The 17,772-nt window shown below is 44.6% G+C and overlaps 1 protein-coding gene across 5 annotated transcripts in view; it reads right to left on the reverse strand.

Moving 5' to 3' along the window:
* Window positions 1-1,777: 1,777 nt before the first annotated feature.
* LOC308575802 (uncharacterized protein) overlaps window positions 1,778-17,772 on the reverse strand; it is a 51,882-nt gene continuing 35,887 nt past the window's right edge. For all 5 annotated transcript variants that reach the window (XM_081174809.1, XM_081174805.1, XM_081174806.1 and 2 more), the window contains exons 2-7: window positions 16,685-17,667; window positions 10,071-10,122; window positions 9,130-9,232; window positions 8,842-9,005; window positions 5,449-5,694; window positions 1,778-4,254 (exon numbers count right to left, since the gene is read on the reverse strand). In XM_081174809.1, coding sequence (XP_081030935.1) covers window positions 3,493-4,254; window positions 5,449-5,694; window positions 8,842-9,005; window positions 9,130-9,232; window positions 10,071-10,122; window positions 16,685-17,580 — 2,223 coding nt within the window. In that variant the 5' untranslated portion in view covers window positions 17,581-17,667 and the 3' untranslated portion in view covers window positions 1,778-3,492. The remainder of the gene's footprint in view (window positions 4,255-5,448; window positions 5,695-8,841; window positions 9,006-9,129; window positions 9,233-10,070; window positions 10,123-16,684; window positions 17,668-17,772) is intronic.

Raw genomic sequence — 17,772 nt, forward strand, 5'->3', positions numbered from 1 at the left:
TTCGAGTCCTACCCTCCAGAGCAGGAGAAAGCAGGCTTGTTCCCCCTTCCATGTGACAGCCCTTAAGATATTTGAAGATGGCTATCATATCTTCTCTCTTTTCCAGGCTAAACTTACCCAGCTCCTTCAAGCGCTCGTTGTAAGGCTTGGTATCCAGACCCTTGATCATCATAGTTCCCCCTCCTCTGCACATGTTCCAGCTTGTTAGCATCCTTCCTAAATTGTGGTGCTCAGAACAGGACACAATAGTCCAGGTGTGGTCTGACCAAGGCAGAATAGAGTGGTACTATTGCTTCCCTTGATCTGAATAGCGTTAGCTTTTTTTGCTGCTGCATCACACTGTTGACTCATCAAACCACATCTTTTGGTAAAAAGCTAAAAAAGATGGATCTAGAAGCTACTTTCCTTTTCTGCGGTCCAGAATGCGTGTCGGAAGGGAGCAGGGAAAGACCTTTATTGACCAACTTAGTTCATTCATTCAAGTACCCAAGGCAAGCTGATGGGTGGCAACCCCACACTTTTTGCCTCCATTGTCTGAACCCCACTGTGATCCTAATCTCGAGCCCCACTCTTTCCCATTCCTAATTCCAAGTGACGCTGTCCCCCATGCTACTCGTAGCTGCCAACCTTAATGTACAATGCAGAAGCAAGACTAAACTGTTTGAAAGGTCAAGAAGACAGTTTGCATATAGTTTAGTTTACAGCACAGTCATGAAGCCACTGAGTTCAGTTGGGCTAAGAACATGTATAGGATTGCAACCTCAGGCTACAAACCTTGGGAGTCTACCCCACTGAACTCAGTGGGAGGTAGACTGCATATGATTGGCACCAGTTACATTTTAGACCTACCTCTCCTACACTGCCTAGTTTCACATCCATCTGTTGAGCCATTTTCTAAGACACAATACCATTCCCTCTGTCCTCAGTGCAACAGTGGAATGTCTTGCCCTTAACATAGGGCTGCAACTGTAATAGACCCCTTGGTATCTCAAACAGTTGTGGGTTTTGTTTTGTTTTTGCAGAGCCATACAATATTCATTTGTTTAAAAAGAAAAAGCTAAAGACTACTTGTTGACTTCTGGATGTTACCCATTAATCATGAAGAGGAGAAATGTATGAAAATTCCAAGTTCAAAGGCACTGTAAATGTGGTTCATACTTGGTCCATAGCCATGGCTAAACTCCACCACTCATATTTCTATAGAGACCACATGCATGATTAAAACGCACGCACACGAAAAATGTTGCACAACTGCTATCAATACTGATAAGATAGAGCAGATGGAAATTTAAACAGCAGGTGAAACCATAAATTAGTCTGGGCAAAATCAAGGCTAAGCATATTAGGAGGAGCCAGACTTAAGGCTCCTTAAGCATAGCAAAAATGAAAAATTGCTCCATTTGATAGAGTGGGTTAGATTTTTCCCATTCCTCCCAGGGCATCTGCTTTGCAATAAATATTTGGAAGCCTTCCTCAGCTGTCTAAACCAGGTGCAACCAGAGAGCTCCCCAAGATGTGATCCCTTCCATTCGTGTATAGCAAAAGCCCTTTGAAGAAATGCAAGTAATTATACATTTCTTACCAGGTTACCGTTGGGAAGCAATTAAAATCCTTAAGGGGCTATTAGGTATAATCAAACTAGCAGGCTTTCCTTTCATTCAGCCCTAGAATACACAATTCATTAGAATCAAAATTGCACAGCTGCTTGAAGCTGAAAAGTCTCTAGACTGCCCTGGTGGTGACAGTAATGCATTATTTAGTAATGGAAACAAAATGGTTGAAGAAGCAAATAGGTGTTTATCAGCAATAACTAGCTAGATTGGATGTTTAAAAAACAACACAGTACAAACAGAATATTCATCACATGCTAAAAATAGCTCCAGGGTGCAGCTTATTAAAGCACTTGACAAACATGACCTGCTTTCTCAAGGAATACTGGGGACCTCAAAGCAACTTTTTTTTTGTGGCTGTGAGCAAAGCATACCCCAAATATCCTCAAAGACACACTTACTTCCTAGGCGCCCAAGAACCCTTGACAAATGTCTAAGGATGATTTGAAAAAACTAGACCACCAGACCAAGGACTGCAAAATCTGTATGGATGTTTAACTCAACGGGAAGCTGCACTTGCAATGTCCCTGGTGATTTATTTTTGGGATTGTGAGAATGTGTGCACGGCAATGCGTTTTTGACAACACTAGTGCATAGCTTGGTTGTAGTTTACCCAGTAATAGCAGATTTATTCATGATTTACCACCCAGCATTTTGCCATGTATATATTTGCAAGAGGTAAAATATTCTGAAATGGAGATGCACGGATGTGCGTGACAGGGAACTGCAGCCAGTTGGGATTTCCCCCACCCCCATTCTTAAATTGCATCTCCACTCTTTATGATCTTTGCAACAATGAACACCAATGTTTATGGGGCAAAAATGGGTGTCGAAGAAGACAGGGGACAACCTTTGGAACTGTGTTTATTGCTGCAGTGAGAACAGGCATATATGAGGCAAGCATATTGGCCCTGGCCACTGTGAATTGTCCTAACAGTAGTTAGCTAGGTTTGATGAGCTTCTAGTTCCTTGCAGCTGGTATTCTTTGAATAATGTGCAATGAGAGTGTGTGTTTTACCAAAGTGTGCATTCATCTCTCCAAAGCTGCCAGGACTTTCCCCAGATGATACTATTAGTGTACTTACTGTATGTTGCATCACATGCAGAGAAAATCCTCCTACCCCAAGTGGCAGAGCCTTCTGCAGGATTTAGGAAAGAAGCAATCCTTTTATAATGCAGTCCTTAAGAATAGCCAGAACTACCATCGCTAATGAGACTCTTGACAGTCCTAACTGTCTCACATCTAATGTAGTTTTACACACAAATGCAGTATAAAAGAAACCAAGCAAAGGTGCTGTGCATTTTGTTTTGTGCTCATGTAGCTAACCATTTACTTCTTTGTGTGTGTTTCTTCTGCTAAACACAGTTCTAACTGGTACCCACTGCCACTTCCCTGTCCAAGCCACAATCAAACTTCAGTAAGGAATTGTGCGATTTCCTCCAGCTGTGACTAGAATTTGGTTGATATGTTTCAAAGTATTATGTCCAAAACAGCATGCCTCTTTTCAATGCAAGCCTGACCATTTGCTTCCTGGTATAGTGTGGGAATAGACAGTGCTTCCATATTCATCACACCAACTTTAAGAAAGCCTGTCTTCTTTGTAAGAAGTACCAGCCAGGTAGTCTTGATAAGCTCTCAATAAGCCAACAAAAAACTAACAGTCATTAGATGCAGCTCAGTGAGAGGTGGCAATGGAATAGGGTATAACTTAACACACAATCTATTCCAACATTTAGAGTCAAGGCTGCCCAAGCACATTCTCCACGTTGTACGTACAATGCAGCTTCCATTCCGTCTCAAAAGGAACATGTGTCTTTATTGCTTCCAATTGCACAAACCTACAACCTTCAGTATCAGTTCTGATACCCATATTTGGAGGAGTTACTGAACTGAAGTTTGACACAACCGGTGAGAGGCCAAGGAATCAAAATTCGGATGAGAATTAGTGGTGCCAGTGTCTGAAACAGGCCCATAGTTTTTATCCTTGTAACCACTGCAGCTCTTCAGGGAATCACTGTGTGAATTTGGGTACTCTCCCCAAAGATCAAGGTCTGCTCTGATACTGGTGGATTCAACTGAGCTTTCTTGAAGAGTTAGGTCCACTGGCTGCTCATCTGCAATGGTCAACCCCATATTATTATGGATAACATTTGGCTCAGATAAAGCATCTGCACATTGATTCACATGCTCTGCTAAAACCAAAGGCTGCTGATCATCCCCTTCCTCAGAAATAACAAAAACAGGTTTGGGTTTATCCATTTCCAATGAGAGCTCCTTGGATTTTGAACCATTGACTATGTTGCTTGTGAACTGGAGGGGCCCTTCAAGGAGGTCTTCGGTTCCCTGGCTTGGACTGTTGACTGGAGATCTTGCGCCAACGTGCTTTGCATGATCAGACAGCCTTGGTTGGTTACAGTCAGGAGAACTTGTTAAAAACCCAAAGTAAGGGTTTCTGAAACGGGATCTTTTCAAGTTGCAGCTGTTGCTTAGCTTGCGTTGTTTCTGTGCCGAATACGTCAGTGGGTAAGATGCAGCGCTGGCCGATGAGTCCAAGTAAGCCGGTTCGGAGATGCCGTCTATTTCTGCAGCTGAAGTTACTTTCCGAGTAGTTGCAGTCTGGTCTTTCATGGATGCAGAAAAGCCCTGGCAGGAGCAATCATAATGTCAACTCTGATAATCAGATCTGAGGGAACTACAAGTGAATATTTCTTAAGAAGTCGTAAAAAAAAGGAGCAAGAGGTCATTTTGCTCTATTTCTTCACTGTCATTTCCTTCTCTGCCTTGTGCATGATTGCCTTTCCCACGACTTAAAGGTCAAAGCAAAAAAGGGGGGAGACACGCATGCACATGTGGGAAGGAGTGTTCTGAAGGTAAGAAAACTCCTGTTAATATTTCACAAGGTCTCTACCATTCTTTTCTTTTTTATATATTACAGAATCAAAGTCAGGAATGGGGAACCTCTGGCCTACAAGTTGTTGCTGGACTATAACTCCCATCAATCCTGACCATTGGCTATGCAGGGCTTGCTATAAGTGTCACTCAGCTGGTTAGTACTGGTTAGCTGGGCAGGGATTGGTTGCCCTACAGAGTTCTCAAGTGAGGCTTTGCTGTTGGTGCCTATCAGCTGTTGGGTGTTGACAGCAAGCCACGTTTGCCAAGGATGAATTGGGAGCGAACTTTTAAGGCTCCTGTAAAGGCTTCCTTTAGGGATGCGGGTGGCGCTGTGGGTTAAACCACAGAGCCTAGGACTTGCTGATCAGAAGGTCGACAGTTCGAATCGCCGCGACGGGGTGAGCTCCCATTGCTCAGTCCCTGCTCCTACCAACCTAGCAGTTCGAAAGCACGTCAAAGTGCAAGAAGATAAATAGGTACCACTCCGGCGGGAAGGTAAATGGCGTTTCCGTGTGCTACTCTGGTTCGCCAGAAGCGGCTTAGTCATGCTGGCCACATGACCCGGAAGCTGTACGCCGGCTCCCTCGGCCAATAAAGTGAGATGAGCACCGCAACCCCAGAGTCGGCCACGACTGGACCTAATGGTCAGGGGTCCCTTTACCCTTTAAAGGCTTCCTTTGCAGCTGTGCCTTTACCTGCCCCACACCTGATGCCATAGATGGCATTACATGTGTGACAGATGGACATGGCTCTGTGAAAATGACCCCATGGGCCACCCACACTGGGCCTTACTTGACTTGCAGGTGCTAGATTCTTATTAGCATGCAAGCATGACAGTACTAGTAGGGGAAACAGGCTAGACCTGGAGCCACTGGATCAAACTTTGACAGCAGATCTGCAGGACACATTCAACTTGCATCCCCAGGGCTTTCTACAAATACTTACACTGCTGTTAACCAGTTTGGTGAAAGGGCTGTTAGTAGCCCAGCTGCACCACTTTTTCTGTAGCTGAGGCAATGGAGCTAGTAAGTCATGAAAAGTACGAGCACGCCATGTTCGCTGAGTTGGGCAATGGCTCTCTGTCTGTGCCACCCCTATATTTGTAGCACTGATGCCAGATTCCGCTGGACCTGTTGTCAGCCAGTCAGAAACTGAGCCCGGACTTGTGATGCTTCTCTTCAGTTTTCTGTCCTAATTGAAAAAATACAGATAAATCAAAACGAAAATACTGCATGTGATAGCTTTTATCCAGTTGGCCAGTGAATTTTCTTCTAAAATCCATACTTGAAGCTCTGACCCAATTAAAATCCCATAGCTCAGTCGGGTAGAGCGTGAGACTCTTAAACTCAGGTTTTTGGGTTCAAGTCCCACGTTGGGCAAAAGATTCCTGCATTGAAGGGTTGGCCTTGATGACTTCATAGTCCCTTCCAACTCTACAATTCTATGGTTCTGTGACTTTTACTTGATTAATCAATTGATTAAATTCACAGTATTTTGCATATGAATGAAAGCAATTGTTCTGACTCAAAAACATATGTTTCTTTTCTGGATCAGCTTTCCCCAGTGTGGTGCCTTCCAGATGTTGGAAGACGGTCCCCATAATCCCTGAACATTGACCATACTGGCTGGGCCCTAGCTGTACCGCTGACTCCTCAGACTGGAAACTCCACTCCCAAGTTCACAGGCACCAGTCTCTCTACAGTGGTGCCCCGCAAGACGAAAAACTCGCAAGACGAAAAACTCGCTAGACGAAAGGGTTTTCCGTTTTTGCGTTGCTTCGCTAGACGAATTTCCCTATGGGCTTGCTTCGCAAGACGAAAACGTCTTGCGCTTTTTTTTTAAAGCCGCTTGAAGAGGCGCAGTTGCGACGGACCGTGCTTCGCAAGACGAAAAACATCGCAAGACGAAAAGACTCGCGGAACGAATTCTTTTCGCCTTGCAAGGCACCACTGTAGTTACCTGCTCCTATAAATAGCATAGAACCAGGGTCCTTCTACATGCCAAGCACATGTACCTTCAGTCTAAAATAGTACACTATTCATTTGAATAAGTATTATACCATTTCAAGCAGTCATGGCTTTCTCTGAAGTTATCCTGGGAACTGTACATTGCTAAGGGTGCTGAGAGTTGTTAGAAGACCCCTATTGCCCTCAGGAACCTACATCTCAAAGCTGGTTCCAGTACTGATTCTTGCAGTAACAATGGTCTTAATCACAAACACTTGTGAATTGCTTAAAATAATAAAAAAGGAAAGAAAGCTGAAAATACATCAAATGGCTTGGGCATATCTCTGGAATAGTATTAACACCTTATAATGCCATAAGAATTAATCTAGAATCGTCAGCTTGGCTCCCCCTATGCCCCAGAAGTGAAACACTACTGGAATAATCTCTAGAAGACAAAATCAGTTTTTACATGGATTTCAAAACTCATTTCCTGGACAGACACACTCTTGACTCTCAACAGTGGTGGATTAGCTTTCTTGCTGGAAGCATAAACTCCCAACTGCTCCTGTTTAGGGTGACCACGTCTCATGCTTTATAGAGGACATTCCTCTTTGTAGAGATGTCAGAGGACAGGCTTCTGTGCAAAAGTCCTCTTTTTGAAGGGCTGCCTAGTCTAAGTCAATAACCATAACAAAGGAGAGCAGGAGGGGATTTGAAGTTCCCACCAACAATTAGCTCCTGGATATGAGGCTGAGCAGCCACATGTACTAGCAAAGGTTATGCAAATATTTTGTGTCCCCCCCCCCCTTTTGGCAATCCATTAAGCGGCCAAGAATGGGTTGTATCCGATGCTAGTCCTACTCAGAATAGACACATTGAAATTGATGGACATTGCTAACTTGGGTTCAATAATCTCAACGGGTCTGTTCTAAATAGCATTTAGTTAGATCCACCTTTAGTTACTAGAGACAGCTCTTATTTCCTGTTCCTTAGTAATGGTAAATCATGGACAGCTGTAAAAATAGATGGCTGACCTCTATAAAGAAAGACATCTGGCCACCCTATGCTCCATTGGTGAGCCCCTTCCTCTGTTAGTGGATACTGCTGTGGTGGTGTTGGGGGGTTTACCTGGTGTAGACAACAGCATCAGAGAGCAGCAGTGCCCAAGCAATACCATGGGGCTGCCCTAACCACCATTTTTCACTGGAGGCATTGTGGGAAATTAAAATGGCGGCTTGATCCAGCTGCCACTGAATGTTATGCAGAATGGTGGTATGAAAACACAACCCCCAAAAATGTAACAGAAGACAGCTGGGTGCTGACTCTGGCTATGAGCACAGTGGAATTACAAGCATGTCCCTATTTTCATCCATGAAGCGTTGGGCTCCTGCCATGATCACAGCTCGGACTCACACTCCCTAGGAATCCTGGAGCCACTGTTGACCAACAGTTGCTTCTCAGTAAAAGGATTTAGATAATCTTTTTTTTTCTTTTCCAAATCCGCTTACGGGTTCACATTGTCTAGACAGGCATTTCAAGCGAGGGTGATCCTGGGATCTTTTTTTACTGTCAAGGTTCAAAATTTCACACCCCCATAAACATTGGCATAACATCCAGAAAAGAAAAGAATGACAGCAACTAAGTGGAAAACAAGTACTTATTTGCGAAGTTCTGACTTGATTTAGGATAGGGAGCATGTTCCTATCCTAGGCAATAGACTATAGTCACAATTCTACCACCAGGGAATTTGGAGAATTTATTTCAGTATTTTCCTGTATGACGAAAAGCTCACAGAATTTCATTTAAATCTGTGTCTTTTCTCTTGGTCAATGTATTTGTGTGGACATTGCCCGCCAGATGTTTTGTACTACAACCCACATCAATCCTAGCCAGCAAGGCCAATGATCAGGAATAATGGGAATTGTAGTCTACAACATCTGGAGGGCACCAAGATGGCTACACCTATTGTGTGTGTGTGTGTGTGTGTGTGTGTGTGTGTGTGTGTGTGTGTGTAGGTAGCACAGGTTTAAAATATGTGCTGCCTTTTGTTAGAACAAAAATAATTTAATGGTGGCTAACCCTGTGGCCCCAAAAATGTTGCTGGAGTCCCATATCCCATCAGTATGGCAAATGGGTAGGGCTGATGGGAGTTGTAGTCTAACAAAATTTGAAGGTTGCAAGTTGTAGCTAAACATTGTTATGTGGGTCCCATCTTGCATTTTGAGGTTATAGGTGTGTCCTGGCTTTTGAAACATCTGAGAACTACTGATTGAACATGCACATGTGAATCAAACCTTGAGACAACTGGAAGGGGAAAACATGCTTAAAAACACAGCCCAAGATCTCATTCACTGAAAATGTCTCACTGAAAACACACCAAAGGTTCCTCTACCTGTATTCTGTAGGAGGTGAAACTTAAGCCACCAGCTCCAGGGCTGGCTGAAATAATAAACACCTCGTCGCTTCCAGACTCAGTGGTCACTGCTGACACTGAAGAAGGTATATCCTGGTCTGTTTGCCGAGGAGAGCACTCCATGCTGCCATCGTAGGAAGTGACTACAGAAAACACAAATATGTCTTATTATTATTTACAGTTTAATACCATCAGGGTGTTGCTGGTTTTGCAGCAGTACTGTTCTGTACAGAGTACCGTGGCAAACCCTATACATTTGCTGCTTACCGGCTCCATTCCCGTCAACAGAGTGGTTGTTGTTTTCATTCTCTTGACTCGGCATCACCAGCTGCAGCTCATTGATATCAACAGCGGCATTCTGGATCCCATTCTACAACTCAAAACATTCCCAAGTCAACATCTGAGAGATCTGCATTGGTTCCCAGTACGTTTCCGAGCACAATTCAAAGTGTTGGTGCTGACCTTTAAAGCCCTAAACGGCCTTGGTCCTGTATACCTGAAGGAGCGTCTCCACCCCCATCATTCAGCCGGACACTGAGATCCAGCACCGAGGGCCTTCTGGCGGTTCCCTCATTGCAAGAAGTAAGGTTACTGGGAACCAGGCAGAGGGCCTTCTTGGTAGTGGCGCCCACCCTGTGGAACACCCTCCCTTCAGATGTGAAGGAAATAAGTACCATATTTTTTGCTCTATAAGACTCACTTTTTCCCTCCTAAAAAGGAAGGGGAAATGTGTGTGCATCTTATGGAGCGAATTCAGGCTGCGCTGCTATCCCAGAAGCCAGAACAGCAAGAGGGATCGCTGCTTTCACTGCGCAGCGATCCCTCTTGCTGTTCTGGCTTCTGAGATTCAGAATATTTTTTTTCTTGTTTTCCTCCTCCAAAAACTAGGTGCGCCTTATAGAGCGAAAAATACGGTAGCTATCCTATCTTTAAAATACATCTGAAGGCAGCCCTGTTCAGGGAAGTTTTTAATATTTAACGCTGTCTTGTTTTTGGGAGCCGCCCAGAGTGGCTGGGGAAACCCAGCCAGATGGGCGGGGTATAAATGATAAATTAGTTGTTGTTGTTGTTGTTGTTGTTGTTGTTGTTGTTGTTGTTGTTGTTGTTGTTGTTGTTGTTACCTTCAGGGAGACAACAACAAGAATCAAAGAGAGGAAAAAACCAAGAACCTGCACAAACCAGCAAGACCACAAACTATTAGCACTAACCTCTTGGTCACTGCGTGCATCCAAAGAGCTCCTTTTGGGACACAATTTCTTCCTGAATGGGTTGGGTGGGGGGAGCAGGGGAGGGAGGGGGAAAGAGGCAAGAGCAAACGTCACATTTATGCACATTTCAGCAGCCCTTGCAGCTGGAAGTTCAGCATCATCTACTAGACCAGGAGATGGGAACCTTTGGCACAGGGGTCCTCTATCTGGCCTTAGAACTCTCCCCAGGCCACAACCCACCACAGGCTCTGCTTTTCGCTGGACTGGAATACGACCTTGAACTCTGATAATGTGTCTTATTTATATGGGTGGAGCATAGAGAGAGGTGTATGTTTGTAGAAGCTAGCCTACTGTACATGGATTGCTCCACCAACTTTTGCATCTGGTCTTGCCCTCCACTGGCATGTGGCTCTCAGAAGACTGCTTGGACAGGAATGTGGCCCTCGGGCTTGAAAAAGATCCTGCACCTCTTTCTAGGAAGAAAGACAGTCAAAAATTCAGGCTACCCACAGTGGTGTTCCATTTTTGAAGCAGGAAAAATTGCACATTACATTCCCAGAAGTAAAATGCAATGCCCAAATACAGCAACAAATTAATATGTCATGAATAAACATCTGAAAGACCTGGCTCCTTCCCTAGAAGCACTCTTGGGTGCTAAGATCAGCAGAGGGCGCTTTCTTGGTAGTTCCTCCAACCTCAGAGGCGCAGAGGGTGGCAGCCCAGGAGAGGGCCTTCTTGGTGGCAGCCCCTAAGCTGTGGAACTCCCTCCCCACAGGGGTGTACCTGGCAGCTTCATTGTACAGCTTCCGGAGAATGCTGAAGATGCATCTCTTTACCCTGGCTTTCAACACGTGTCTATTTTTCAGAATAACCCTTATTTTTGTTATGGTAACTTGTTTTAAATAGTTTTGAATATTGTGTTTTAATGTTGTAACTCACCCTGGGATCTTAGGTTGAAGGGTGGGTGATTAATAATAATAATAATAATAATAATAATAATAATAATACATGCAGGCAAACAGACATGTTTTAACCTTGCATCAAAAATGTCAGCACTTGGTGTACTTCTGGGGGTAAGGATTTCAGTAATGGTGGTGCTATAACAGAAGATCCTGTGCCACCCCCTGCTGTGTTTCCCTTGGTGATGGGATTATGAGAAGGGCCTTTCACACTGATCTAAGGAGCTGGGCCGGCTGACACAGTGAGATTTGTTCATTTAGATACCTCTGCTCCAAGTCATTTATGTTAATTTTACTTGTTTTTATTTAACAGAACTTATGTACCACTTTCCTGCCAACCTTGCAGTTCAAAAGCACGTCAAAGTGCAAGTAGATAAATAGGTACCGCTCCGGCGGGAAGGTAAACGGCATTTCCGTGCGCTGCTCTGGTTTGCCAGAAGCGGCTTAGTCATGCTGGCCACATGACCCGGAAGCTGTACGCCGGCTCCCTCGGCCAATAAAGCGAGATGAGCGCCGCAACCCCAGAGTCGGCCACGACTGGACCTAATGGTCAGGGGTCCCTTTACCTTTACCTATGTACCACTTAAATATCAAAACCTCTAAGCAAGTTTAGATACAACATACATTAAAATTACTGATAAAAACCAGCATTAAAAACAAGTTAGGCTAAAATTTTCAGATTAAAATTAACATTAATAAAAAATATATCTACACACACACATTATGAAATAAAATGACATTTTAAAATGAATGTTATATTTATACGTCTGGATATGCTTGCTTAAATAATAATAATAATTTTTAGCAAGCGCTGAGGGTAGTACAGTGCTTAATATCAAGGGGCAGGGAGTTCCAAAGTTTAGGTGCTGTCACACTGAAGGGTCAATTCCTAGAAAGTGTGGAACTATGTTAGGTGACACTGGTAAAAGAGCCAGCTTTGATTTATAGGTCAACACCAGCACATAAAATTCAGCCTGGAAATGAACAGGCAGCTAATGAAGATCTTTCCGAGTCAGTCTTAGGGAATTCTAGTACTTGCTTCAGTCAACATTCTCACAGCTGAATTCTGAACTGTTTGTAGCATCTGGACATATTATAGTTATCGCTGAGAAGTAGTGGTAGTAGAAGAGCTTTTATCTGGAGGGCGTGCACCAGGGTCCACATACCCCTAAACATTTGGTGAATCTAAGTTTGGCCTCATTGAGGGGCAGAATTTCATTATAAGTACGAAAATGAGAGCACCCATAAACATTTTTTTTGGGGGGGGGAAGCACTGAGGAGGAGTTGTCTTACTCATGGAAATAACTACACACACACACATTTATTTATTCAATTGATATCCCATCCTTCCTCCCAAAGGAGCCGAAAGCAGCAAACACATGAACGGTGCAATAGCAAAAGCATGCTTAAAACATTATCTCAGACAGGGCGGCCAGGTTCAGCCATTAAAACAGGAATGTTTTAAAATTCCTTCTGAAAGTTAGTAATGAGGGGCAGGTAAGCTCCTCACCAGGGACACGGGTGGCGCTGTGGGTTAAACCATGGAGCCTAGGACTTGCCAATCAGAAGGTTGGCGGTTCGAATCCCCACAATGGGGTGAGCTCCTGTTCCTTGGTCGCTGCTCCTGCCAACCTAGCAGTTCAAAAGCATGTCAAAGTGCAAGTAGATAAATAGGTACCGCTCCAGCAGGAAGGTAAACGGTGTTTCTGTGCGCTGCTCTGGTTCATCAGAAGTGGCTTATTCATGCTGGCCACATGACCCAGAAGCTGTACGCCGGCTCCCTCGGCCAATAAGCGAGATGAGCGCCGCAACCCCAGAGTCGGCCACGACTGGACCTAATGGTCAGGGGTCCCTTTACCTTTAAGCTCCTCACCAGGGAGGGCATTGCACAAATGGGGAGCCACCACCAAGAAGGCCCCTATCACAGGTTAATGGCAACCAGTGGTGGCAGCACCAACAAGGCCTCACCTGCTGATCGTAGGGTTCAAGATGGTTGACAGTGGTGAAAGGGACTCTTTTTGGTACTTGAGTCCCAAATACACACACACACACACACACGTTCTGGGTACAGGGATACACAAGTTGTCGGCCACCAAAGATAGAGACAGTCATTGGCTCTTAACTGGTCAAGTGAGCTCCACAACCCCACAGAGTGAGGCCGGCTTGGGCTCTAAGAAATACAGCCTTACCGCGCTCCTCTTTTTTGGGTTAAGTTTTAAAACAGAGGAGGGGTGGCAGCTTTCGGGGTTGCCTGCAAGGAGCCGAGAGGGAATAACAAGCTCATTCTCTTCTGGTAAGGCGGCGGGTAGCACAGTGGTTGCCGTCAGAAACGGCTCCTTGGCAGGTCAGAGCTGCAACAGAGCTTGGTTTCTGTTGCAAGGCCTCTTCATACTTCACAGCCACAGAGTGGGGTGGGGAGGGGGACCCCCAAACCCTCAGGACTCTGCAGGGCACGATTCAAATTAAATAAGGTGGACGAGCCTCTTGTTCTTGGGGGCTTGGGAAAGAAGAGGGGTGAAAAACAGCCTCGCTGCTAACCCAGGCCTGGCCTCATGGCCAAAAGTAATTAGAATTATTGGCCAACCAACAACTGAGGCTTTCATTCCTTTTCCCCAACCAGTAAACAAAGACAACAGTGTGGCAAAATCTTGGAGTTTCCCAGAGAGCTGAAGGGAATGAGTGTCTACAGCAGACACACACAGATACACACACACACACACACTCAATTAGAATAGTGCCAGGGTGCTAGATTTGGCCAGCGCCTTTCGGGCTGCCTGCAGAGGTGGGGAGCTGCTACTTTTAGCCAGCAACCGGCAGATTAAAAGCAGTAATAATAGGGATGGTAACGATAAAAAAGAATAGGAGAGATGAGGCGAGGGGTAGCCAAGTTCTGGTTCTCCCAAGGACAGGCCATGGTGAGGAGAAGGAGAAAGCAGGGCATGTTCAGAAAACAGGTTATTCACTTCTTTTGTGCAGGCTTTTACTCCAGAAACGGTCGTCAGCTAATTTGGGATGTTGAGCTAGAGAAGAGCCGAGGTTGAACGCTGCCGGCCTAGAGTCAGTTTTCAGGAACAGAGACTAATAATTAGTGTTTATGTTACAGCACTTTCCCCTCCGTGCTCAGACACCCTACAGCAGTGGTCTGGGGCTTGCCGAGTGTTTACTTTGGGGTTATTTTCCCAGGTCCAGCCCAAGACATTTGGCTACCCTGAGGCAAAAAAAGCAAAATGGCACCTTCCCAATTCCATATACAGTGGTACCTCAGGTTAAGTACTTAATTCATTCCAGAGGTCCATTCTTAACCTGAAACTGTTCTTAACCTGAAGCACCACTTTAGCTAATGGGGCCTCCTGCTGCCACCGTGCCGCTGGAGCACGATTTCTGTTCTCATCCTGAAGCAAAGTTCTTAACCCAAGGTACTATTTCTGGGTTAGCAGAGTCTGTAACCTGAAGCGTATGTAACCCGAGGTACCACCGTACAGTGGACCCTCAGGTTATGTTACCTTCGGGTAACGTAACCTTCAGGCTGCGAACGCAGCAACCCCGAAGTGTATACTTCCGGGGTTCGCCATGTACGCATGCGCAGAAGCGCACTATCAAACCACGTGCGTGCGCAGAAGCAGCGCCTCTTCTTACGAAATTTTCAGGGTGCACATGGACCCCCGGAATGAATTAAATTCATATCCAGAGGGTCCACTGCACAGTCGTACCTTGGTTCTCGAACAGAATGCGTTCGACTCCCAGAACTGTTCAAAAACCAAGGCGCGGCTTCCAGTTGGCTGCAGGAGCGTCCTGCAGCCAATCGGAAGCCACGGAAGCCGCGATGGATGTTCGGCTTCCGAAAATCGTTTGAAAACTGGAACACTCACTTCCAGGTTTCGATCGTTCAGGAGCTGATTTGTTCTGGAGTCAAGGCATTTGAGATCCAAGGCACAACTGTATAAAAGATGGCCCAAACTGTAGCCATCTCTTTTTTTTCAACACCAGCCATGGGACAGGGTCCTCCACCGCACCTCAGAGAGCATGCTAGTTTAGGGGTTGCTGAGCAAGTCACATGGCTCACATGGTTCTGTCTCCTTCTCCATCCCTTTGGCATTTGCCTCCTGAAGTGGCTAATTCATTTTACCAGCCTTGTACTTTTATTAGAAGAGATTCACCAACTGGAGCCTGGTGCAAAGGATGTAAGGTTGGATCCAGATTAAGATAGCCAGCGTGGCATCGTGGTTACAGTGTTGGACTAGGACCTGGGAGACCAGGGTTTGAATCCCAACTTGACCATGGAGCTCACTGGAAGACCTTGGGCCGGTCACTCGCCCTCAGCCTAACCTATCTCAGAGGGTTTTTGTGAGGATAAAATGGCGAGGGAGAGTAGTATGTATGCCACTTTGAGCTCCTTAGATAAAAGGTAGAATAAAAATGTAGGAAGAATAAATAAATGCTCTATGACATCCATGACGGATATACGGCAAAAATCACTTGGTTGTAAATTATTCCGTCTTTGCAGGCTGTGCAACCAGACACAAAGATGACATTTGGAGCTGTCCCTCAATGAAGGAAAGACTAAATTAATCGTATGAATTTCAGTCAATTTATTAAATCAATAAAATCTGCACAAATTTGCCTACAAGGAAAGAAAAAGGTCTACAGGGGGAAAAGAGAGTATCCTTTTTTTTTTTTAGACAATAGGCATAGTTCACTATGCATCGTCTCTGAAGAGGTATTCTCTCTTCAATGTCTCTTCAAAGATAGTATGTGCAGGTGGTTTTTGTTTAATATAAGCACTTTTAAATTGCTTTTAAAGCAATTAAAATGTTTTTAATTTATTAATTTAATGAAGCAATCAGACATGGCTTAATAATATTCTTTTCGGCTGGTATCCCTCATTGGAAGGCATCCCTCAGCTGAGAGTGATAATTCTTAAATGAAAGTTAAGGGTAGGGATCAATGAATCACTCAATTTCAGTTCTCTGTTTCTCATTTTTCCAATCTGAAATTCAGTTCTCCACATTTCTGCAGCAATTTGCATTTTTAAAACATCTTTAAAAAAATGTGTCAGCTTGTTAGTGCAAATGTATCTTAATAAACACATTTTTGTATCCACGCTGAGTAATATACACAGGTTTACAAGCGATTTCCCTAAATATAATGCACTTTGTATGTTATTACCACTAATATATGCATTTTTATGCACACTTTCCCCTAATATACAGTGGAACCTCGGGTTACGTACCATCCTCCTTATGAACGCTTCGGGTAACGAGTTCCGCTAACCCAGAAGTAGATGCTCCTGGTAGTGAACTTTGGATGTGAGCGGAAGTCGCGTGCCGGCGGCCCAGCGGCACCAGGAGGCCCCATTAGTGAAAGCACGCCTCAAGTTAAGAACAGTTTCAGGTTAAGAACAGACCTCTGGAATGAATTAAGTTTGTGACCGGAGGTACCACTGTATATGCAATTTTTGGTACACATTATTACCTTGCTGGAGAACTGAATCACAAAATTCAGAGCAATGCAAATTTAGGATGGCTGTGCTTTCGTTCAGATATTATTTCAGAAAGTGCAAATGCAGCAGGTAAGTCTTGAAATGTGAACCGAATTGAACTTCTTCCCCATCCCTAGTTAAGGATTCAAAAATGAGTCAACAAAGGCAGCACCTACCTGCAAGCTATACAGAGCGTGGACAAAAGAACAAGTGCAAAGAAGACTATCCCTGCTATTATCATCAGCATCATAATATTTTCTATCCCCTCGTTTGAGTCACTCACAGCAACCAGTTCTGTATCATTCTTGTACTCAAAGAGCATCGCAAAGCCTCGCCCGCGATCTGTGGTCGTGATCAGCTCCACAATGACTTCCACCATCTTCAGAGAAGACCCAAAAGTCATGTTCTTGTTCAGCGGTGAATTTGTTCCGCAGAAGCGAGAAGAGAAGGCAGTGAGGTCAGAGACGTACAAGACATCATGGGGACAAACATCAATTGAGGACGGTGGTGTGGAGGAAGCATCTGTGGGCAAGGCCACCGTTGAAATGGCCGTGTCCTCTCCCAAAGTCACATTTCCTAAATGTTGTTTAGGGCCTTCTGAATCCTCGCTTCCTCCCCTGGCAGCAAGGTGAGCAAACAGTATTTTGTCCTTCGGGTTTTGATCCCCTTGTACTCCACCAAAAATTTGTCCTGGCAAAGTGGCACTGGTAGCTCCCATTAATAGCAGCTCACTAGGCTGAGTAACTGCTAACTCTTTGGGTTCTTGCGTTTGCCTGAATTGCTTAGACTCCTGTTTCTGAGAGGTGGCCTCTGGAAATCTATCATCATGAAGATTATAAAAATCCTGCGAGTGAGACTCTTCGAAAATTATACCCTTAGTAGGAAAGGTGGTGGGGAAGTCTGCATTTTCCTCCTCAGTCGGGGAAAGCTCCTCATTTGTGTTTTTTGGAAGAGAAAGTAAACCACCCCAGACATGTGGATTTTCGCTGATGCTTTCAAACACATCGAAGTCAAAAATTTCCAACATGAGGTATGTTCCAGCAGGGATAAAGAATTGCCAAATACAGTGCATGCCTGATGAGTAATTGTTTGGGAAACCAGGTGATAAAATAAGACCTCTTTCCAACAAGCTGAACTGTGCGCCGCAAGAATAGTATACCTGAAATTAAAAGGGAGGAGATTACTTCTTAGTTGCTTTGAATAAAAAAAGTATCAACACTCTGTCACTGGGATTTGTTCCCACCCCTTTGCAAACTTCATCTAG

Source organism: Podarcis bocagei, assembly GCF_964188305.1.
Source record: "Podarcis bocagei genome assembly, chromosome: 16".
In the NCBI taxonomy this organism is placed as follows: domain Eukaryota; kingdom Metazoa; phylum Chordata; class Lepidosauria; order Squamata; family Lacertidae; genus Podarcis; species Podarcis bocagei.